The sequence below is a fragment of the Staurois parvus genome, unplaced genomic scaffold, assembly GCF_062004578.1.
Source record: "Staurois parvus isolate SC_StPar_1 unplaced genomic scaffold, SC_StPar_1.0 ptg001084l, whole genome shotgun sequence".
Taxonomy (NCBI): domain Eukaryota; kingdom Metazoa; phylum Chordata; class Amphibia; order Anura; family Ranidae; genus Staurois; species Staurois parvus.
The window spans coordinates 131,430-155,770 of NW_028318880.1; the positions used below are offsets into that span (position 1 = coordinate 131,430).

General features: G+C 43.5%; 1 protein-coding gene across 6 annotated transcripts in view; it reads right to left on the reverse strand.

Annotated features, from left to right (window-relative positions):
- The window catches only part of LOC149440445 (AP-3 complex subunit beta-2-like), a 151,208-nt gene extending 127,088 nt beyond the window's left edge, over positions 1–24,120 (reverse strand). For 2 of the 6 annotated variants that reach the window (XM_089658609.1, XM_089658608.1), the window contains exon 1: positions 23,841–24,120. In XM_089658609.1, the coding sequence (XP_089514735.1) occupies positions 23,841–23,947 (107 nt within the window). In that variant the 5' untranslated portion in view covers positions 23,948–24,120. The remainder of the gene's footprint in view (positions 1–23,840) is intronic. The other 4 variants (XM_089658613.1, XM_089658611.1, XM_089658610.1 and 1 more) reach the window with 3 other exon arrangements.
- Positions 24,121–24,341: the final 221 nt, after the last annotated feature.

Sequence of the window (24,341 nt, forward strand, 5' to 3'; positions counted from 1 at the left end):
ACTCAACACTGACTATTTGTAATCCTTATGCTGCTAGCATTAATAAATAGATAAGAAGGTAGAGTATATTTACTTGTTTTAATCTTTTTTTAACATGACTTCAGTTGCATCCTGGTTTCCAGGCCTAGACAAATGATGTCATACATCCCAGGTGTCTTCAGGTGAGGAGGAGGGGCTTTCCCAGCTAAGCACACCCTCGTTGCCTGCATGCCTGAGCAAAGGGCAGGTGGATTCCAGGAAGTAAATGTTACATGAATCATCTGCCCTTACTAAAGATGGCCACAGCTAGAAATGCTAGGAGGTGTTTTTTAAAGTGAATAATCAGCAAAACAAAGCATTGAGACTTGGATGGATGGGGGAGTTTTGAATGAATTAAAAATGAATTAAGTAGCATTTTTGGTTTGTGGTGCTCAGATGCCATGTAGTTCTACTTTAAGTTTCACTTTATTGGTGGCCAAAAATGCTTTAATAAGTAGTCGATTTATTTTACGATCGATCTCTTTCCCTTTGGGAGTCTCTCTCTAAAAATGGCATTTTGTTGCAAGCTGGGGAAATCAGTAAGCTAATCACACAAGCAGGTAATTACATTTCTGGGGGGGGTGTCCGGTACATTACCTGGCTACACCTCCAGGCTGCCATATTGCATTGCATTTTACAGAAATTACAACGCTGCAGATTGAAACGGAAAGGTAATTTTTAATAACATTCAATTACAACATGACTTGTGTCGCAATTGTATATGCTATATCATTTATTCTTGCTATTTATTTCCACTAAAGTGGAGTTGCCCTTTAACTACTCTTAAAATTGTCCCCTCCCCTTCCCCCCTTCTAACACCTATGCTAACTAACCTGTGTAAGAAGGATGTCCATACTTACCTATTTTCAGCTATCTCCAATCCAGTTGCATGATCGGGCTCCCCTGTGTCAGTCAGCAGCAGCTGCAGGGGAGAGGAGAGAGCACTCGGCAATGGCTAGTATAGCCTGGAGTGGTGACATCACCCATAGGCTTCAGCAGGGGCGGACTGACCATTTGGAAACTTGGGCACTGCCCGAGGGCCCGAGGTCAGTAGGGGGCCCCATGAGATGCCCCTGGTACCTTTTTCATAGGCTTTTTTGAGTTTGGGCAAGGACACAGGGGCCCCATGATCCCCTATTGCCTGGGGGCCCCATGAGTTGTCAGTCCGCCCCTGGGCTTCAGTGATTCATCCATTGTCATTCCTCTCCCCTGAAGCCACCACTGGCAGACACAGGGGTGCTGAATCACATGACTGGACCGGAGCGGCCTGAAAATAGGCAAGTATATACATCTTTGTAGGGCTTGTTCACACTTGACTTCTTCCAAACGCCCCTATAGTGTTCAACAGACGTTAGACAGGCTCCCCAAATGCCCTATGAGTGGTTTTGAGGCGTTTTCCAAGCGTTAAAACCGCACCACAAACACCTATAATGAAGTTAATGGTATTAATATCTCGCAAACACCTGCCAGGCGCTTGAAGAGCGTCACCATAGACTTGAATGGGAGGCGTTGAAAGGCTTCAACTCCTCCTGTCTCGACATTAGGCGTCAATTTTGCTTCGCCATGTGTATAATTTTCAAAGGCGATTGAGGAGCGTTAAAAACGACCCTCAAACACCTGCAAAACGCCTGCTTACAAAGCTAGTGTGAACTGAGCCTTACAGAGGAATGCCGTTTGAGGGCCAGTTCACAATGCAAAAATGCACTCCTGCTGCATTCCAGATACGTTTTTGTTTACAGTTCATACCACACTCATTTCATGTGTAGTTTTGATGCAGTTTGCTATGTTCCAGTATGGTTCTGTGCAGAGAAAATTCAGCATGTTCTTTTTTTTCTGCACCGGAAACTGACTGGAACTGACTGCACTGGTGTGAACTAGGGCCATTGGAATACATGGAAAACACTGTGCATGCATTTTTGATGCAGAAAAAAAAACGCTCTGGACTGCATCTAGTGTGAATTAGCCCTAATTGCCAGTTCACACTACATGCGTTTCAGTTGCATTTTTTCTGCATCCAAAACACACAGAAAATAGGTGATAGGGTTGTCAATGTCATAGTTCACATCAGTGCTTGCAGTTCCAGTATGTTCCGGTTGCAGAAAAAAAAGTAGAACATGCTGCATTTTTTCTACACAGAACTGTACTGGAACGCGGTAAAACGTATAAAAAATGCACCAAAACGCAATGGACCGCACATGTCCCTATTTAAAATTAAGAAAAAAAGAGGAGGGAAAAAATGGACTGGAATGCATACAAAACACGCTGGAACACGGCAAAACTGCATCAAAAACGCACCAGAACATCAAAAATGCACATGTGGAAACACATCCAGAATGCATCTGGACTGCGTTTCTATAGTGAGAACTGACCCTTAGGGCTAGTTCACACTAGATGCAGTTCAGAGCGCTTTTTTCTGCATCAAAAATTCATCCATAGTGTTTTCCATGTATTCCAATGGCCCTAGTTGAGGGCCGCAATGGGTTCATATATTGGACCCGGGGGCCGGAACAAGAGTAGATGAATGATGTGTATGTGTCATCCATAGTAAGTATAGTAATATTCCCCCATAGTAAGCATAGTAATTCATCCCCCATAGTAATTCATCCCCCATATAGTAATTCATCCCCCATATAGTAATTCATCCCCCATAGTAATTCATCCCCCATATAGTAATTCATCCCCCATAGTAATTCATCCCCCATAGTAATTCATCCCCCATATAGTAATTCATCCCCCATAGTAATTCATCCCCCATATAGTAATTCATCCCCCATAGTAATTCATCCCCCATAGTAATTCATCCCCCATATAGTAATTCATCCCCCATATAGTAATTCATCCCCCATATAGTAATTCATCCCCCATAGTAATTCATCCCCCATAGTAATTCATCCCCCATAGTAATTCATCCCCCATATAGTAATTCATCCCCCATATAGTAATTCATCCCCCATAGTAATTCATCCCCCATATAGTAATTCATCCCCCATAGTAATTCATCCCCCATATAGTAATTCATCCCCCATAGTAATTCATCCCCCATATAGTAATTCATCCCCCATAGTAATTCATCCCCCATATAGTAATTCATCCCCATATAGTAATTCATCCCCCATATAGTAATTCACCCCCCATAGTAATTCATCCCCCATATAGTAATTCATCCCCCATAGTAATTCATCCCCCATATAGTAATTCATCCCCCATAGTAATTCATCCCCCGTATAGTAATTCATCCCCCATATAGTAATTCATCCCCCATAGTAATTCATCCCCCATAGTAATTCATCCCCCATATAGTAATTCATCCCCCATAGTAATTCATCCCCCATATAGTAATTCATCCCCCCTATAGTAATTCATCCCCCATATTAATTCATCCCTCATATAGTATTTCATCCCCCACAGTACTATTCCCCCCAAGTAGTAAGCCAAGTCCCCCCTGTGTCAATTCACTTACCTTTGCTCCGTGCGTTCCTCTCGCCGTGTTCCCGCGCCGTTCCGGTCTTCAGGGCGGACTGTGAGAGGAGCCTAGCTCCCCTCACGTTCCTCACGCTGCCCCGCCTACACACATTCTGACAGCCAATGTTTGCCACGCTCCGCGGGCTGGATTATAAGGTCCGCCGGGCCGTATACGGCCCGCGGGCCGTAGTTTGCCCATTGCTGCCCTAGTTCACACCAGTGCAGTCAGTTCCAGTCAGTTTCCGATGGAGAAAAAAAAGTAGAACGTGCTGCTTTTTCTCTGCACAGAACCATACTGGAACATAACAAACTGCACCAAAACTGCACTGGAACTGCGTATGGTGTGAACTGTAAGCAAAAACGTATCCGCAATGCATCTGGAGTGCATTTTTGTAGTATGAACTGGCCCTAAGGGTAGTGTACACTAGATGCAGTTCAGTGTGTTTTTTCTGCATCAAAAATGCGTGCACAGTGTTTTCCATGTATTCCAATGGCCCTAGTTCACACCAGTGCAGTCAGTTCCAGTCAGTTTCCGGAACATGCTGAATTTTTTCTGCACAGAACCATACTGGAACATGGCAAACTGCATCAGAACAGCATCAGAACTGCGTGTGGTGTGAACTGTAGACAAAAACGTATCCAGAATGTATCCAGAGTGCATTTTTGTTAGTGTTAACTGGCCCAAAAAGTGGGCAGCACAGTGGCTAAATGGTTAGCACCTCCACCTGGCAGTACTAGGGTTGTTGGCTCAAGTCCCAACCACGGCACCACCTGCCTGGAGTTTGCATGTTCTCCCTGTGCCTGCGTGGGTTTCCTCTGGGTACTCTGGATTCCTCCCACACTCCAAAGACATGCTGGTAGGTTAATTGGCTCCTATCTAAATTGGCCCTAATATGTGTATGTATGAATGTAAGTTAGAGACCTTAGATTATACGCCCCTTGAGGGTTAGGGACTGATGTGAATGTACAATATATGTATGTAAAGCGCTGCGTAAATTGATGGCACTACATAAATACCTGAAATAAATAACTTAAAAAAATCCAATTTTGGAGTAAGTAGATTTCCTGAGCGAAAACCACATTCACTGCTAGAATTTCATTCATTCAAGTAACATGTCCTACTGTTTTGAATTTTCCAGTCACTACAGGCAAAGGATAATATGAGAAATAGAGAAAAAAAAGCGCCACAAACTAAATAGAAAAAAAGCTGCACTCTTAACCAAAAAAAAGGTAAAAATGTGAATAAATCAAAGAGTGTGCTAAATATAAGTAAATACAAAATTATTAGTTTAAAATAATGATGTCCGTGATAGAAAAAATTTTATATAAAAGTCCATCCAACATAACAAAGTAATTAAACAGTTCTGAAATCTTGTATAAATCAAACACCATGCAAAAAAAAAAAAAAATTAAAAATAATCCACCACCGAATGAAATGGGTACACTCACCAGAGCTCCATGCTGACCAGATTATAAATCAGCAAAGATAGCGTTTGCTCTGGGAGCGATGATCAGCAGAAGTAATCCAAACTGGGAGCAATATACTGCAAGCAGCAAGGCAGCACAATATGGAATAGCCTTTAACAGCAGGTAGTCATCACGTCTCCATACCATAGATCATGTTCGGGGAATCAAAAAAGGAAATCATGGTGCAGTACGTTTAAAACCAAAATGTTTTATTAAAACGTCAGAAATGCACTCACAAACAGGGTGTCTAGCCGACACCAGCATATATAAAATTTTATATAAAATTTTTTCTATCACGGACATCATTATTTTAAACTAATAATTTTTGTATTTACCTATATTTAGCGCACTCTTTGATTTATTCACAACAGGCAAAAACCAACATTTTGACAACATTAATGATCAGAAAATCGAACAAACGTTTTTAAAATGAAAATTTTCAAAGAAAATTCTACTTGTGTATGGCCAGTGTTATCTGGTCCTGCTCCATCCTACATCTCAGTACTGGCCAATCAATGTTACGGACAGCTGCACTGGCCAATAAGGAATGAGGGCTATTTTACATCTTTTCTATGGCTTCTAATACAGATTTATGAACAGCAACTAGAATGTACACAGAGACCAGGGATCTGAACCTCTATGTCCACACAGCACCATCTAGTGGACAGTTCGAGTTATGGCATTTACTTAAAAGAAATAATACAGTCAGGTCCATAAATATTGGGACATCGACACAATTCTAACATTTTTGGCTCTATACACCACCACAATGGATTTGAAATGAAACAAACAAGATGTGCTTTAACTGCAGACTGTCAGCTTTAATTTGAGGGTATTTACATCCAAATCAGGTGAACGATGTAGGAATTACAACAGTTTGCATATGTGCCTCCCACTTATTAAGGGACCAAAAGTAATGGGACAATTGGCTTCTCAGCTGTTCCATAGCCAGGTGTGTGTTATTCCCTCATTATCCCAATTACAATGAGCAGATAAAAGGTCCAGAGTTCATTTCAAGTGTGTTATTTGCATTTGGAATCTGTTGCTGTCAACTCTCAAGATGAGATCCAAAGAGCTGTCACTATCAGTGAAGCAAGCCATCATTAGGCTGAAAAAACAAAACAAACCCATCAGAGAGATAGCAAAAACATTAGGCGTGGCCAAAACAACTGTTTGGAACATTCTTACAAAGAAGGAACGCACCGGTGAGCTCAGCAACACCAAAAAACCCGGAAGACCACGGAAAACAACTGTGGTGGATGACCGAAGAATTCTTTCCCTGGTGAAGAAAACACCCTTCAAAACAGTTGGCCAGATCAAGAACACTCTCCAGGAGGTAGGTATATGTGTGTCAAAGTCAACAATCAAGAGAAGACTTCACCAGAGTGAATACAGAGGGTTCACCACAAGATGGAAACCATTGGTGAGCCTCAAAAACAGGAAGGCCAGATTAGAGTTTGCCAAACGACATCTAAAAAAGCCTTCACAGTTCTGGAACAACATCCTATGGACAGATGAGACCAAGATCAACTGGTACCAGAGTGATAGGAAGAGAAGAGTATGGAGAAGGAAAGGAACTGCTCATGATCCTAAGCATACCACCTCATCAGTGAAGCATGGTGGTGGTAGTGTCATGTCGTGGGCATGTATGGCTGCCAATGGAACTGCTTCTCTTGTATTTATTGATGATGTGACTGCTGACAAAAGCAGCAGGATGAATTCTGAAGTGTTTCGGGAATATTATCTGCTCATATTCAGCCAAATGCTTCAGAACTCATTGGACGCCGCTTCACAGTGCAGATGGACAATGACCCAAAGCATACTGCAAAAGCAACCAAAGAGTTTTTTAAGGGAAAGAAGTGGAATGTTATGCAATGGGCAAGTCAATCACCTGACCTGAATCCGATTGAGCATGCATTTCACTTGCTGAAAACAAAACTGAAGGGAAAATGCCCCAAGAACAAGCAGGAAATGAAGACAGTTGCAGTAGAGGCCTGGCAGAGCATCACCAGGGATGAAACCCAGCGTCTGGTGATGTCTATGCGTTCCAGACTTCAAGCTGTAATTGACTGCAAAAGGATTTGCAACCAAGTATTAAAAAGTGAAAGTTTGATTTATGATTATTATTCTGTCCCATTACTTTTGGTCCCTTAACAAGTGGGAGGCACATATGCAAACTGTTGTAATTTCTACACCGTTCACCTGATTTGGATGTAAATACCCTCAAATTAAAGCTGACAGTCTGCTGTTAAAGTACATTTTGTTTGTTTCATTTCAAATCCATTGTGGTGGTATATAGAGCCAGAAATGTTAGAATTGTGTCGATGTCCCAATATTTATGGACCTGACTGTAACTATTTTATTCTCTGTAAATTTGGTACACGGCTTAACATCTGTAAAATTTCACAAAAACAATAATTTCGATAAAAAGCTCATGGAAGCGCTTATATGGGCTTTTTGTTTATTTCTGCAGTGTACAAGCACCTTTGATAGTTACTTATATCCAACATAGTGGAGTCTCATATTCTCTTGAATATGACACATTTATTTATTTATTTCAGCTACTTATATAGCGCTGTCAATTTACACTGCACTTTACACATATATATTGTACATTCACATCAGTCCCTAACCCTCAAGGGGTGTACAATCTAAGGTCCCTAACTTATATTCATACATATACATACTAGGGCCAATTTAGACAGGACCCAATTAACCTACCAGCATGTCTGGAGTGTGGGAGGAAACTGGAGCACCCAGAGGAAACCCACGCAAGCACAGGGAGAACATGCAAACTCCAGGCAGGAGGCACCATGGTCGGCAATCAAACCCATAACCCATTTACTGCAAAGCAGATGTGCTAACCACTAAGCCACTGTGCCATATTATGAAATGTATACAATACAGATTGTTCATTGTATTGCTGTTCTTAGATATTCAACAATAAGTGGTTGATGTGTTAAAGTGTTGGGCAAAAGCATGGACACACAGTATATTATGCTATTCTAGGCTTTAAAGTAGAATAGGAAAACATTTTTCTTTTCATTTTGGATAGAGTAAAGAAAGGTTATAACCCCTGCCAGTTTTTTTTGCCATCTGTGTCCCATTGGGGAGATTTCCTTTTACTTCCTGTCCCATATCCAAAACAGGAAGTAAGAGGAAATCTCTTCAAATTTTTTTCTTTAGTTTTTGGATAAAGTGCAGAGTGATAAGAATGCCTAACAGTTTTTATTGCTGTCTGTGCCTCCGGAGGAGATTCAAGCTCCCTATTTGTTTTTTTTTTACCATTAGCATTGAAAGTGAAAGTAAAAGAAGCTTCCAAAATTTTGAGTTGTCCCCAGAAAAGTAATAGAGGGGAAGTGCTCCAATGTGGACATTAGCTCTGGCGACTTGGGGGTCTTCAAGGGATTCCCTTCATTTGCAGGGATTTCCTCTCACTTCCTGTCTGGCTATCGGACAGGGAGTCAAGGGAAATTTCCACAATGGGACACAGATGGCAAAAAATAAATAAATAGCCTTCCCTTGCTCTATCCAAAACAAAATAAAAAATGCCTTTTGTTCTACTTTAAACACTTCAAGTCTGGACACTTTTACCCCCTTCCTGTCCAGACCAATATTTAGCTTTCATTGCTATCACACTTTGAATGACAATTGCGCTGACATGCAACACTGAACCTATATGAATATTTTAGCATTTTTTTTAAGACAGATAAAACTTTATTTTGGTGGTATTTATTTAACATTGGGATTTTTATTTTTATAAATGAAAAAGTCCAAACATTTTGAAAAAAAAAAAGTGTTTTTCTTATAAAATTTTGCAAATAAATAATCTTTATTTATAAATCTTGGCCAAAATGTATTCAGCCATCTTTTTAGTAAAAAAAAAAAAAAATTAGTTTATAACCAAAATGTATAATTTTTCAAATTCTAATTTTTACATTTTTTTTTATATTATTATCTATGGGGGGGGGTTAAATATACTGTCACCCTACTTGTGGGGGGTGATGAAGATTTTTTTTATTTTTTTTACACTGATTGCTTTTTTACCCATAAAGTCTGCAAATGGAGAAATACTGTGCGAGCTTTGATTGGTCACAGCTTGTCACATTGTTGTACTGTTGTGAAAAGCCTTGTACCATGTGACCTCTGTGATCATTCACAGATTTCACAAGTATTAAGCAATTATGTCAGAAGTGACATCTTGCTTACTACTATTCATGTGATCACTGATTGGCCAATCAGTGATCACCTAATCGGGACCTCACACAGAGGTCCCGTACAGCAATCGGTGTTCTGCTGTGTCCTCCGGACACAGCGGGCACCAGACTGCGGGCTCCCAGGGAGCGCGCACAGGCAGGGAAGCGGGAGGACATTTATAACTGGTCACCCGCTCCTGCACTGCTCCCGTCCGGCCCATGTACATAAACGGCCGGACAGGAGCAGTTGAAGTGGTTAAGGGAATCCCTAGGGGACCCCCAGGCCACCAGAACTAGTGTCCCCATTGGAAGATTTCCCCTCTATTACTTTTCTGGGAACAACCCAAAATTTGAGATTTTCTTTCACTTTCATTGATAACAGTAAACAGGATGAATCCTGGATGTCACCAGAGTCATGGGTCATCAGAATTATTGTCCCCATTGGAAGATTTTCCCTCTATAACTGTTCTTGGCTCAACAAAAAATTTGGGATTTTCCTTTATTTTCACTTTCCATGACAATGATAAACAGGACAAATAGAGGGAGAATCTCCCTAAGAGGGACAAAGACAGCAATAAAAACTGACAGGGTTTTAACCCCTCTCCCATTTATCTAAAACTAAAAAAAAACTAAAAAAAAGGTTTTGCTTTGTTATACTTTAACATTAGAATGCTCTAAGTTTATGATTTTGTTATTGTATATACAGTGGGGATCGAAAGTTTGGGCACCCCAGCTAAAAATGTGTATTAATGTGCATAAAGAAGCCAAGGAAGGATGGAAAAATCTCCAAAAGGCATAAAATTACAGATTAGACATTCTTTTAATATGTCAACAAAAGTTAGATTTTATTTCCATCATTTACACTTTCAAAATAACCGAAAACAAAAAAATGTCGTCTGCAAAAGTTTGGGCACCCTGCAGAATTTATAGCATGCACTGCCCCCTTTGCAAAGCTGAGACATGCCAGTGTCATGGATTGTTCTCAATCATCGTCTGGGAAGACCAGGTGATGTCAATCTCAAAGGTTTTAAACGCCCAGACTCATCTGACCTTGCCCCAACAATCAGCACCATGGGTTCTTCCAAGCAGTTGTCTAGAAAACTGAAACTGAAAATAGTTGATGCTCACAAAGCTGGAGAAGGCTATAAGAAGATAGCAAAGCATTTTCAGATGTCAATATCCTCTGTTCGTAATGTAATTAAGAAATGGCAGTCATCAGGAACAGTGGAAGTTAAAGCAAGATCTGGAAGACCAAGAAAAATATCAGACAGAACAGCTCGCAGGATTGTGAGAAAAACAATTCAAAACCCACGTTTGACTGCACGATCCCTCCAGAAAGATCTGGCAGACACTGGAGTTGTGGTACACTATTCCACTATAAAGAGATACTTGTACAAATATGGTCTTCATGGAAGAGTCATCAGAAGAAAACCTCTTCTACGTCCTCATCACAAAAATCATCGTTTGAACTTTGCAAATGAACATGTAGACAAGCCTGATGCATTTTGGAAACAAGTTCTGTGGACCGATGAGGTTAAAATTGAACTTTTTGGCTGGAATGAGCAAAGGTACGTTTGGAGAAGAAGGGGCACAGAATTTAATGAAAAAAACCTCTGTCCAACTGTTAAGCAAGGGGTTGGATCAATCATGCTTTGGGGTTCTGTTGCAGCCAGTGGCACAGGGAACATCTCACGAGTAGAATGAAAAATGGATTCAATAAAATTTCAGCAAATTTTGGATGGTAACTTGATGCCATCTGTGAAAAAGCTGAAGTTAAAGAGAGGATGGCTTCTACAAATGGTTAATAATCCTAAACACACCTCGCAATCCACAGGAGATTACATCAAGAGGCGTAAACTGAAGGTTTTGCCATGGCCTTCACAATCTCCTGACCTCAACATAATTGAAAATCTATGGATAGACCTTAAAAGAGCAGTGCGTGACAGACAGCCCAGAAATCTCAAAGAACTGGAAGACTTTTGTAAGGAAGAATGGGCAAAGATACCTCAAACAAGAATTGAAAGACTCTTGGCTGGCTACAAAAAGCGTTTACAAGCTGTGATACTTGCCAAAGGGGGCAGTACAAGATATTAACTCTGCAGGGTGCCCAAACTTTTGCAGATGCCATTTTTTTGTTTTCTGTTATTTTGAAAGTGTAAATGATGGAAATAAAATCTAACTTTTGTTGACATATTATAAGAATGTCTAATCTGTAATTTGATGCCTTTTGGAGATTTTTCCATCTTTCCTTGGCTTCTTTATGCACATTAATACAAATTTTTAGCTGGGGTGCCCAAACTTTCGATCCCCACTGTATATATATATATATATATATATATATATATATATATATGCTAAGTGGTCTTTATAAGTATGCATGGAGGGAGATGAAGGGGGTATATTAGTATTGGTGAATTGGCTCTTATGAAGAGGCACTGCCTCGAAATGCATAAGCCAGGATATTACAGGTTGGTCTTTGAATGAAGCACTAATGGATGGATGAGATGTTCCTTATGGAAACTATGTGAAAAGTGTGTCTTTATACTACTTTTGATGATTTTACACTATGCCAGTTTTCTTTCTTTTTTATTTACACATGCATTTTTGTGTTCCAAGAACTGCACTCCTCCTCTAGAACTGTTTTCCTCCCCTTGCCCAGCCCAGGAAATAAACACCAGAAACATGATACACATAGAAAATCCTTGCACAAAGCTTGTAAAATGTTTTTTTTAAAAAGCTTCAAAATCACCAGAATTAGGCTCTGCTCCGGTGTGAATAAAAAACGCATGTAAGAGAAAAAAATTAGTATACCCTTTCTCCTGGTGGTACATAGATAGGGGTGATGTCACCCTCCTTCTGGAGAGATCTGAGGGAAGTAGAGTACTCCACATCTCACTGGGAAGACACTCCCAGCACTGTGCTGAACTGACGGCTCACAGGAGGACATCAGCATTTCCAGGATCTCATTAGAAGATGCTGATGTCATCCCCTGCACCTTAGAAGATGGAGAAAAGGTGATTAAATATCTTTTATTGCTGGCAATATATCTACTTATGTTATGGGGTACTTGAGATAAAGTCAGCATTCATTTTCATAAAGGAGAAAACTTTCTTTAATAAATTTGACTTTAATTCATACATTCGACAATTGACTTCCCTGACAAATTACTGCAGTGTCAAGACTCCCCATCATGTGTCAAGCACTAGGATACATGACAAAAACAAAATCAACTTCCTAAAACTGTTAAAGCTGAAGCATGGGCAACATTGATTTTGGCATTTGCACAGTACAAATAAGTTGGCTCTGTTGATGTGTGCCCCATCTCTGGCTGCTACAGTTTTTTTTTTTGTTTTTTTTTTCACATATCTTACTTTTGTTCAGACAGCAGCCTCCTTTAGGCACTGGTGCTGAGACTTGTAGTTCAAAATGACGTATGCTCAGTACACTGAGCACTGTTGGTCACCCACATTAGAGCTCCTCCGTTCATGAAAAGCCTTATATTCTCTTCAATGAAAGCAAGACATTCTGTGATTCGAGGAGGGAAGATTCTGACATTGTACCTCATCTCCTCCAATCACAGAGCGCCTTGCATTCACCTACAAGAACACAAGGTTTTTTTATGAAAGGAGGAGGTACAGAGCAAGCAAACCTCTCCCAGCTTTTACTGCTGTTATATAGTTAGTCTGGCTGAAAAAAGACAAAGTCCATCTAGTTCAACCATTAAAAAAAAAAAGTTATAATCCTATACCCACAGTTGATCCAGAGGAAGGCAAACCCCCCCCCCCCCCAGCAAAGCATGACCCAATTTGCTCCTGCATGGGAAAAACATTCCTTCCCGATCCCCCGAGAGGCAATCTGATATTCCCTGGATCACCTTTACCTATAAATGTTAGTATCCAGTTATATTCTGTGTATCCAAGAAAGAATCCAGGACTTTTTTAAAGCCATCCACTGAGCTGGCCAGAACCAACTCTTGAGGGAGTCTATTCCACATTTTCACAGCTCTCACTGTAAAGAAACCTTTCCGTGTTTGGAGAATAAATTTCTTTTCCTCCAGACATAAAGGGGTTTATTTATCAAAGCTGGAGAGTGCAAAATCAGACTCCCTTCTGCATAGAAACCAATCAGCTTCCAGGTTTCATTGCCAAAGCTTCATTGAACAAGCTGAGGTTAGAAGCTGATTGGTTTCTATGCAGAAGGGAGTCTGATTTTGCACTCTCCAGCTTTAGTAAAGAAACCCCAAAGAGTCCCCCCTTGTTCTCTGTGATGACCTCAGGGTGAATAATTCTACACCGAGTTCACTATATGAACCACTGATGTATTTATACATGTTGATCATATCCCCCCTTAATCTCCTCTTCTCAAGAGAGAATAAATTCAGTTCCTCTAATCTTTCCTCATAGCTGATCTCCTCCATGCCTCGTATCAGTTTGTTTGCCCTTCTCTGTACTTTCTCCAGTTCCCCAATGTTCTTTTTGTGAATTGGTGCCCAAAACTGAACTGCATATTCCAGATGAGGTCTTACTACTCTGGAGTCTATACCTCTTTTCATACAAGATAGGATTTTGTTCGCTTTAGAAACTGCAGCTTGCGGCTTCACAGCCGGGTACCCACTGCACATGCGCGAGTAGCGCTGCGCTTCATGGATGGCCCTGTAGTCTTCTGGGACCTGTCACGTGTCCCAAAAGACTACAGGGAGGACACCTTCCACTTCCAATCGCCTAGGTGATTAGACCGGAAGTGGGAGTGGGTACCTGTCAAATTCGGGTGCCCGCTCCCCCCGCCCCCCCCAAAGGTGCCAATCCTTAATGGGGAGCGGGGGAGTAGTCCTTAAAGCGGAACTTCCCCTTTTGGGTGGAGCTCTGCTTTAAGCTTGTGATCTACCAGAACTCTCAGATCCTTCTCCACCATTGATTCCCCCAGTTTACCCCCCCCCCCCCCAGTATGTATGATGCATGCATATTCTTAGCCCCTCAAGTGCAGAGCCTTACATTTATCAACATTAAACCACATGGAATATATTACACTACGGACATCAATCACAACTGTCAACAGCAGGATTTCCATTCACTAGCATGAACACCTTGTACTTCCTGTGGTGTCTTTGGGACAGGACGTGAGAGGAAACCCCTCCAATGGTGACACATAAAAAGCCTTTCAAAGTTTTCAACGCTTCCAACCAAAATTAAAGAGTTCTACTACAAGAACCTTGGTGATATCTGTTTAGTTTCATATATGGTTACTGAAAATACTGCCTCCCGTTGTGTACTTATGGATGGCATGCACACTGCATTTCAGAAAATCTTACACCTACTGACCCAAACTGGTTACATTTTAAAGCCCAACTTCAGGAAAAGTAAATGTTCTCCTTTGCAGTGGGGCTTGTTTTTGTCTAGGGCAGCGGTTCTCAACCTGGGGGTCGAACGACGCTTCCACATATTTCCGATGGTCTTAGGAACCGAGACACCGCTCCTCGCCGCCACCGCCGTCTCCAGATGTGGGCGGGATGACATGCCACCCCTGTCATCTGGACACACCTCGAGATCAATCCTCGCCTGTGATTGGCCGCCGGCACTGTAGCTCAGGAGAGGCACACAGGCGGCCAATCACCGGCAAGGAGGTGGAGCTTGGAGAGGAGGAGCCGAGCGGCACCGCGAAGATCGAGCGAGTGAAGAGGAGGAGAGCGGCCGGAGAAGGAAGACATCTGACAGGTAAGTGTCGGTACCATGGGAGAGGGAGGGAGCGAGCGAGCCCAGGCTGGAGCAGGGGTCTGCAAGGTAAGTATCATTGGTGTCAGTGGGAATAGTGCCCCATCATTGGTGTCACTAATACCAATGATGGGGCACTATTCCTCCCACTGACACCAACGATGGGACACTATTCCTCCCACTGACACCAACGATGGGGCACTATTCCTCCCACTGACACCAACGATGGGGCACTATTCCTCCCCCAAATGACACCAACGATGGGGCACTATTCCTCCCCCACTGACACCAAGGATGGGGCATGATTCCTCCCCCCACTGACACCAAGGATGGGGCACTATTCCTCCCCCCACTGACACCAAGGATGGGGCACTATTCCTCCCCCCACTGACACCAAGGATGGGGCACTATTCCTCCCCCCACTGACACCAAGGATGGGGCACTATTCCTCCCCCCACTGACACCAAGGATGGGGCACTATTCCTCCCCCCACTGACACCAAGGATGGGGCACTATTCCTCCCCCCACTGACACCAAGGATGGGGCACTATTCCCCCCACTGACACCAATGATGGGGCACTATTCCCCCCACTGACACCAATGATGGGGCACTATTCCCCCCACTGACACCTATGATGGGGCACTATTCCTCCCCCCACTGACACCAATGATGGGGCACTATTCCTCCTCCCACTGACACCAATGATGGGGCACTATTCCTCCCACTGATACCAATGATGGGGCACTATTCCTCCCACTGATACCAATGATGGGGCACTATTCCTCCCACTGATACCAATGATGGGGCACTATTCCTCCCACTGATACCAATGATGAGGCACTATTCCTCCCACTGACACCAATGATGGGGCACTATTCCTCCCACTGACACCGATGATGGGGCACTATTCCTCCCACTGATACCGATGAAGGGGCACTATTCCTCCCACTGATACCGATGATGGGGCACTATTCCTCCCACTGACACCGATGATGGGGCACTATTCCTCCCACTGATACTGATGACGGGGCACTATTCCTCACACTGATACCGATGACGAGGCACTATTCCTCCCACTGACACCGATGACGAGGCACTATTCCTCCCACTGACACCAATGACGGGGCACTATTCCTCCCACTGATACCAATGACGGGGCACTATTCCTCCCACTGATACCAATGACGGGGCACTATTCCTCCTCCCACTGATACCAATGACGGGGCACTATTCCTCCCACTGACACCAATGATGGGGCACTATTCCTCCCACTGATACCAATGATGGGGCACTATTCCTCCCACTGATACCAATGATGGGGCACTATTCCTCCCACTGATACCAATGATGAGGCACTATTCCTCCCACTGACACCTATGATGGGGCACTATTCCCCCCACTGACACCAATGATGGGGCACTATTCCTCCCCCCACTGACACCAATGATGGGGCACTATTCCTCCTCCCACTGACACCTATGATGGGGCACTATTCCTCCTCCCACTGACACCTATGATGGGGCACTATTCCTCCTCCCACTGATACCGATGATGGGACAATATTCCTCCCACTGATACCGATGATGAGGCACTATTCCTCCCACTGACACTGATGATGGGGCACTATTCCTCCCACTGACACCGATGATGGGGCACTATTCCTCCCACTGACACCAATGATGGAGCACTATTCCTCCCACTGACACCAATGACGGGGCACTATTCCTCCCACTGATACCAATGATGGGGCACTATTCCTCCCAATGACACCAATGACGTGGCACTATTCCTCCTACTGCAAAATTACAGTTATGAAGTAGCAACGAAAATAATTTTATGGTTGGGGGTCACCACAGCATGAGGAACTGTATTAAGGGGTCGCGGCGCTAGAAAGGTTGAGAACCACTGGTCTAGGGGATAGTAAAAGCAGTTTTACCTACTTTATCCTCCACACTCCCAGCAAATGGTCATTCCATACACTTTGGCAGTGGACTGTCTCTCAGCATCCTCATGTCCAATGCAGTGCTGTGGTCCTTGCATTGGCCTTGATGATGTCAGGGGCATCCGACCACTAGCGCACAGGGAAGAAGAGGCTGCATGGACCGGTCTAGCAGAGCAGAGGAGCCTATGGGTAAGTAAAACTGTTTTACCTGGTCCCCTATCCATAAATAGGAAGGTAATCCTTGCAGTGGGGCTGCACCTGAAGGACTTTACGTTTCTCTGAGTTCAGTTTTTATTTTCTGTAATAAGGTGTTCTCCATACTAAGGAAAGCTGATAAGTTAATTCTTTAAAACACCTTATAAAAGAAAGGACAGCTAAAATGTAACTAAAGGCAAAACTTATTTGTTCTTTTGGATAGAGTAAGGAAGGGTTAACACCCCTGTCAGTTTTTTTGCCATCTGTCTCCCATTGGGGAGATTTCCCTTCACTTCCTGTCCCGTAGCCAAAACAGGAATTGAGGGAATCCCAGGATGTCACCAGGGTCACCAGAATTAGTGTCCCTATTGGAAGATTTTCCCTCTATAACTGTTCTGGGCTAAACATAAAATTTAGGATTTTCCTTTATTTACACTTTCCATGACAATGGTAAGTAGGCCAAATAGAGGGCGAATCTCCCTAATAGGGACACAGACAACAATACAAACTGACAAGGGTTCTAAACCCTCTTCGCTGTTCCCAAAACTAAAAAAATGTTGGTTCTAAAGTCAAAAAGTTTTTTTTTACCTTAATGCATTTTATGCAGTAAAGTGAAAAACCTTTCATTTGCTGTTCCTCCCCCTCCCCTTCCTAAATACTTACCTTTATCGAGTCCTCTATGGATCCAGCGCGGTCCCATCTGTGCAGTTCTTCTTTCCCCTGCTCTCACAAGCTTGGCTGAGAACAGCGAGAGCCATTGGCTCCTGCTGCTGTCAGTCAAATCCTGTGAGGAGGGCCGAGCCGTGTTGTGTGTGTCTATGGACCCATACGGCCTGGCTCAAGATTGCGTTTGCAGGGCCGGTGCTAGACTATTTTGTGCCCTAGGCAAGATCAGCTACTTGCACACCCCTCCCCCACCCCCAAAATTGCATTCCCTTCTCCTCCTACTACTTCCTTCAGGCCTACCAGTCATGGTGTCTGGACCCCTCTATGATGGTGGTGTCAAGTGACCCACTATGGTGAATGTAGTGTCAGGTGACCCCCTATGGTGAAGGTGATGTCAGGTGACCCCCTGTGGTGGAGGTGGTGTCAGGTGACCCCCTATGGTGAAGGTGGTGTCAGGTGACCCCCTGTGGTGGAGGTGGTGTCAGATGACCCCCTATGCTGGAAGTGGTGTCAAGTGACCCCCTATGGTGATGATGGTGTAATCCATGTGCCTGGGGAAGAGGAGAGGAAGGGGAACCCCAGACACACATGACCCGGGTCACCTTCGCTGTAGTCTGCACTGCCACCATACAATTCCTCCAGTGACCGGCACAGCACCTCCACACTGCCATGCATACCGACTCCATGACTGGAAGAGAAGGTCAGGCCAAGCACACTGGACCCTGCTCCCTCCTCCATGGGGGATGAAGACACTGCATGGGCTGAGCCCCGGCCATCCATGCCGTATGGCTCTCCGGGGGTGAAAGGTAACTGTGGCCCGCCCACTACTGACATCAGTACATGTGATTGGTCAGTTGGGCTTAACAGTGAATAGCAGCAACGAGGACGGGGATCATCTTCCTGTTTATGTGGCTGCGGGGAAGTGAGAGCATGTCAGTGTACATGTGCTGTGAGGACTTCTATAGCGGCCGTGGCTGTGCCCTAGGTGGCTGCCTAGTTCTCCAAGTGGTAGCATGGTACCTGTCTGTCTGCACATATTCCCCCATAGGAAGTGGCTTTCTATAGGGCACAGAGAGAAGAGGAGGGGCTGAGAGCATCAGTGGGGGGCCCCAGAAGAGACTCAGACTTGAATGTCCCTTCCTTTTGGTCTATCCCATTTTTATGTGTCTTCACAATACTATAAGACCAGACCAAGGCATGGAGAGGTCTTTGTGTGATTCTGCCTCCAGGCACAATCAAAACACAATCTTCAACGGCTTTACTTTGCTGAATTTATAGTAGCAAAGTAGTTAAGACAGTCCAATCTACCCCTGTGTGTCAATAGACTCACACATCCTGGCTTGGGATCAAGCCTGCATGAGTGCCCCCAAAGCATGAGGCTTACTATGGGAGCACTCAAAAGGCAGGAGTAGCCAGAAGTATCAGCGGGGGACCCCAGAAGAGGAGGCTGCTCTATGCAAAAACAGTGCACAGAGCAGGTAAGTATGACATGTTTATTATTTTGTTTTTAAAATCGATCTCTTATAATCACTTTAAGTGATGTGCTGTTGCTCAATGCTCAGAAAAAGCCCCTCATCTTAGTAACTATTTTTCCATTGGCTAAAACAAAAATGTTCAAGCCTGAAAACATGCAAAAATCACATGTACATTTGTGCATACAATGTGTCAAGATGTGATCGCTCTGTGTTCAGCATGACTAAGCGAGTTTTTGGGGAGACAGCCTATTGACCTGAATGGGCTGCCTGCTGTGCGGAAAACCTGCCAAGACATGCTGGTAGGTTAATTGGCTCCTGTCTAAATTGTACCTAGTATGTGTATGTATGAATGTGAGTTAGGGACCTTAGATTGTACGCCCCTCGAGGGTTAGGGACTGATGTGAATGTACAATATATATATGTGTAAAGTGCTGCGTAAATGGACAGCGCTATATAAGTACCTAAAATAAATAAATAAATAAAAGAAGCTCATGGATTAAATTTTGGCGATGTGTGCTGTAGCATGTTTTTTATTTGTTTTTTCATGTGACAAACGTGTCCAAGTCACACTGTGTTTGGGTGCCATGAAGAAATAATGCCCACCGCAAGTGCTTGAAGCATTTTGCCGCTTTTCTAAAAATGCATGTTTTTTCAGAATACCCAGGTGTGAATGCAGCATGAATGGAAGACTGCTTTCACACTGATGCGGTGAGGTCTGACCGCCCTACGGGAGCAGTGTAGTGTACCTGCTGGCTTCATGTAAATTAGCTGTGCTTACCCATTGATTTCTATTATGCCCTGTGCTTTTGGTACGCTTTCTGAAAGTGCAACAAACATTTGGTGCGCTTTCAGAAAGTACACCAAAATCATGGAACATAACAGAAGTCAATGAAAAAGCGCAGCTAACCCACATCAAACCTTCAGGTACACTTCGCTGCTCCCACAGTGCGGTCAGACCTCACCGCATCATTGTGAAAGCAGTCTAACTGAAATCCTAGAATAGACTATCACTTCTAGAACAGCAATAGAGGACAATAAGCTCTCTTCCATCTGACCTAGGCCTGCGTGTGAGTCCACAATAGATTATTCTTACATGTCATTGTAGCAATAGAGGTATCATCAGTTACATTAGATTACATTCATTATAATCCTGAAATGTTTTTTGTTCTCCAATTTGTCACAATGTGTGGGACAAAATGTTTGCACCTTCACTGTAGACCTGACAATGACTATAGGTGGAGCGCATTGTTGGGGCAGTGGTCTCCAAACTGTGGCCCAGGGGCTGGATATGGCACTTTTTGCTTCTTTTTTAATTTGTTTTTTTAACCACTTGCCCTTCAGAGGATTTACCCCCCCCCCCCCTTTCCTGACCAGGCCATTGTTTGTGATACCGCGCAGCATTACTTTAACTGAATTTAAATTTATGTCCTCTTTTCTCACAAATAGAGCTTTCTTTTGGTGGTATTTGATCATTTCTGCATGTTTTGTTTGTGCTATAAACAAAAAAAGACCGGCAATTTTGAAAGATTTTAAAAATATTTTTGACTTTTTGCTATAAAACACATCCACTAACAAAAAAATCAAATTTGTTCATAAATTTAGGCCAAAATGTATTCTGCTACATGTCTTTGCTAAAAAAAATCCAAATACGTGTAAATTAATTGGTTTACGTGACATTTTTAGCGTCTACAAATGGCGTTATATATACTGGAATTTTTATTTTTTTTTATACTAGTAATGGCGGCAATCAGCGACTTCGCCAGGACTGCGGCAGGCATTCTGACAGTGGGGGGGAACTGGATGACTGTCATTGACATCTGAATGCAACGAATACAGTGATCAGTGCTAATAAATAACACTGACACTGTACTAATGACACTGGGCATGAAGGAGTTAACATCCGGGGTGATCAAAGGGTTAACTGTGTGCTGTTTTACTGCGTGTGCTGTGTGTGTTTTACTAGGGAAACATGCTGCTGTGTATTTCTCTGCTGTGCAGAGACATTAAACACATTAAAGTCCAGTGTGTACGAGGCCCAATAATATTATTATTATAAGGGATTAATATTATAAAACAGGATTTATATAGAGGCAACAGTTTGCACAGAGCTTTACAAAATAAAACGAGGCAGTACAGTTACTAAACAATTCAATACTGGAGGGATAAAAGGGCCCTGTTCATGAGAGCATACAATATAAAAGGGAAGGGCAAGTGATAACAAAAGGTAATAACTGTATGGGGATGGATTGTCTGAGAAAGTAAAAATACAGCTGTTAGCTAGAGGTGTGATAGGCTTCCCTAATGAGACAAGTTGTCGGGATTGCCTAAAGATGGACAGAGTAGGAGATATCTTTATTATCAATTAAGGTAAGGAGTTCCAGAGGATGGGAGATACTTTGGAGAAGTCCTAGAGGTGAGCTTGGGAGGAGATAACTAGAGAGTGAGGGTTCCTAGAAGGGTTACGCAGTTTGTGTGTGTATATAGATAGCAACATGGTGCATTGTTAAATATTGTCAATTAAAGGATATATGAAAGAATATAGTTTGGACCTAATCACAATGAGTGAACATTACCATTTTGGTTGTATTTTTTTATTAAAGTATTTGCTGATAAATGAAAACAATGATCTGGTGTTCATTAGTTTTCCAACAGTTACAGGGATCAGCCCCCACTAGGTCCATGTCTGCCCATGGAGATCCTCATACTAGTGTAGAATGGTAATCCTTGCCATGCTGATCAGACCCATGCCTGTCTATGAAGATCCTCATACTTATAATGGAGGTAATAATGGTAACCTTTTTCTGCATTGATCAGGCCCATGTATGTCTATGGAAATCCTCATACTGGGGTAGAATGGAGAAAGTAATAGTAATCCTTGCTGTATTGATCAGGCTCATGTACTGTCTGTCTATGGGGATCCTCAAACTTATACTGGAGGAAATCATGGTAACCCTTTCCTGTATTGTTCAGGCCCATGTCTGTCTATGGAGATCCTCATACTGGGGTAATCCTTGCTGTGTTGATCAGGCCCATATACTGTCTATTTATGGAGATCCTCATACAATAATGGTAACTCTTCTCTGTACTGATCAGGCCCATGTCTGTCTATGGAGATCCCCATACAATAATGGTAACTCTTGTCTATACTGATCAGGCCCATGTCTGTCTATGGAGATCCTCATACTGGGGTAGTATACTATTCCTTGCTGTGTTGATCAGTCCCATGTACTGTCTGTCTATGGAGATCCTCATACAATAATGGTAACTCTTGTCTGTACTGATCAGGCCCATGTACTGTCTGTCTATGGAGATCCTCATACGGGGTAGTATACTAATCCTTGCTGTGCTGATCGGGCCCTTTTCTGTCTATGGAGATCCTCATACTGGGGTAGTATACTAATCATTGCCTGTGTTGATCAGGCCCATGTACTGTCTGTCTATCGAGATCCTCATACTGGGGTAGTATAGTAATCTTTGCTGTGCTGATCGGGCCCGTTTCTGTCTATGGAGATCCTCATACTGGGGTAGTATAGTAATCCTTGCCTGTGTTGATCAGGCCCATGTCTGTCTATGGAGGTCCTCATACTGGAGTAGTATAGTAATCCTTGCTGTGTTGATCGGCCCGTGTCTGTCTATGGAGATCCTCATACTGGGGTAGTATACTAATCCTTGCTGTGTTGATCAGGCCCATATACTGTCTGTCTATGGAGATCCTTATACAATATTGGTAACTCTTGTCTGTACTGATCAGGGCCATGTCTGTCTATGGCCATCCTCATACTTCTAGTGGAGGTAGTAATGGTAATCCTTGCTGTATTGATCGGGCCCGTGTCTTTCTATGGAGATCCTCATACTGGGGTAGTATACTAATCCTTGCTGTGCTGATCGGGCCCATGTCTGTCTATGGAGATCCTCATACTGGGGTAGTATAGTAATCCTTGCCTGTGTTGATCAGGCCCATGTACTGTCTGTCTATGGAGATCCTCATACTGGGGTAGTATAGTAATCCTTGCTGTGTTGATCAGCCCCACGTACTGTCTGTCTATGGAGATCCTCATACAATAATGGTAACTCTTGTCTGTGTTGATCAGGGCCATGTCTGTCTATGGAGATCCTCATACAATAATGGTAACTCTTGTCTGTGTTGATCAGGCCCATGTCTGTCTATGGAGATCCTCATACTGGGGTAGTATAGTAATCCTTGCTGTGTTGATCAGGCCTGTGTCTGTCTATGGAGATCCTCATACTGGGGTAGTATAGTAATCCTTTCTGTGTTGATCAGCCCCGTGTACTGTCTGTCTATGGAGATCCTCATACTGGGGTAGTATACTAACCCTTGCTGTGTTGATCAGGCCCGTGTACTGTCTGTCTATGGAGATCCTCATACAATAATGGTAACTCTTGTCTGCGTTGATCAGGGCCATGTCTGTCTATGGCCATCCTCATACTTCTAGTGGAGGTAGTAATGGTAATCCTTGCTGTATTGATCAGGCCCATGTCTGTCAGTGTGAGGACCCTCCAACACCAGGCAGAGGCTCCCTATGATGGAGAGTGGAGTCCCCCTTGAAGAGATGACATGTGTGTGTGCCACGATTGGATGTAGCGCTCTCCCTGCCCCCTCCTCCGCTCACAGATAACCCCATCCCCCTCCCTCCATCCTCGTATGTCCTGACAATGGCGGTCCTCCCATCACACACAGCCGCCTCTCACCTCTTATAATCGCTGCTGAAGATGCCGCCGCTGGCCGGGTCCTGGCCGTACTCGGGCTCCCCGAGGCTGCCCCCCTTCTCCTCGCTGTAGCCCGGACTGGCGGACATGGCTCAGCACCGTGTGTGCGGACAGCGCCTGGCAGTATACAGCCTGTGATGACGTCACGGGAGGAGGTGATTCTGCTCCAATCTTCAGCCCCCCCACTTAACCCCTGTACTGCCTGCCACTGCACCTCCACCCAGCGTTGTCACCATGGATGCAGCTTGTGATCTGGCACCTGATGATGTGAAATGATGAGGATGTATGTTCGGGGAGGACACATGGATTCCTAAACCCAATCATCAGAATCTCACATGTGGAAAGACAACCAATAGCATGTCACATAGGCTTTTATATGTTACAGTAGAACGAAAGGCATTTTTTCTTTATTTTGGATGGGAGGGTTATAACCCTTGTCATTTTTTTTGGCCATCTGTGTCCCATTGAGAAAATTTCCCTATA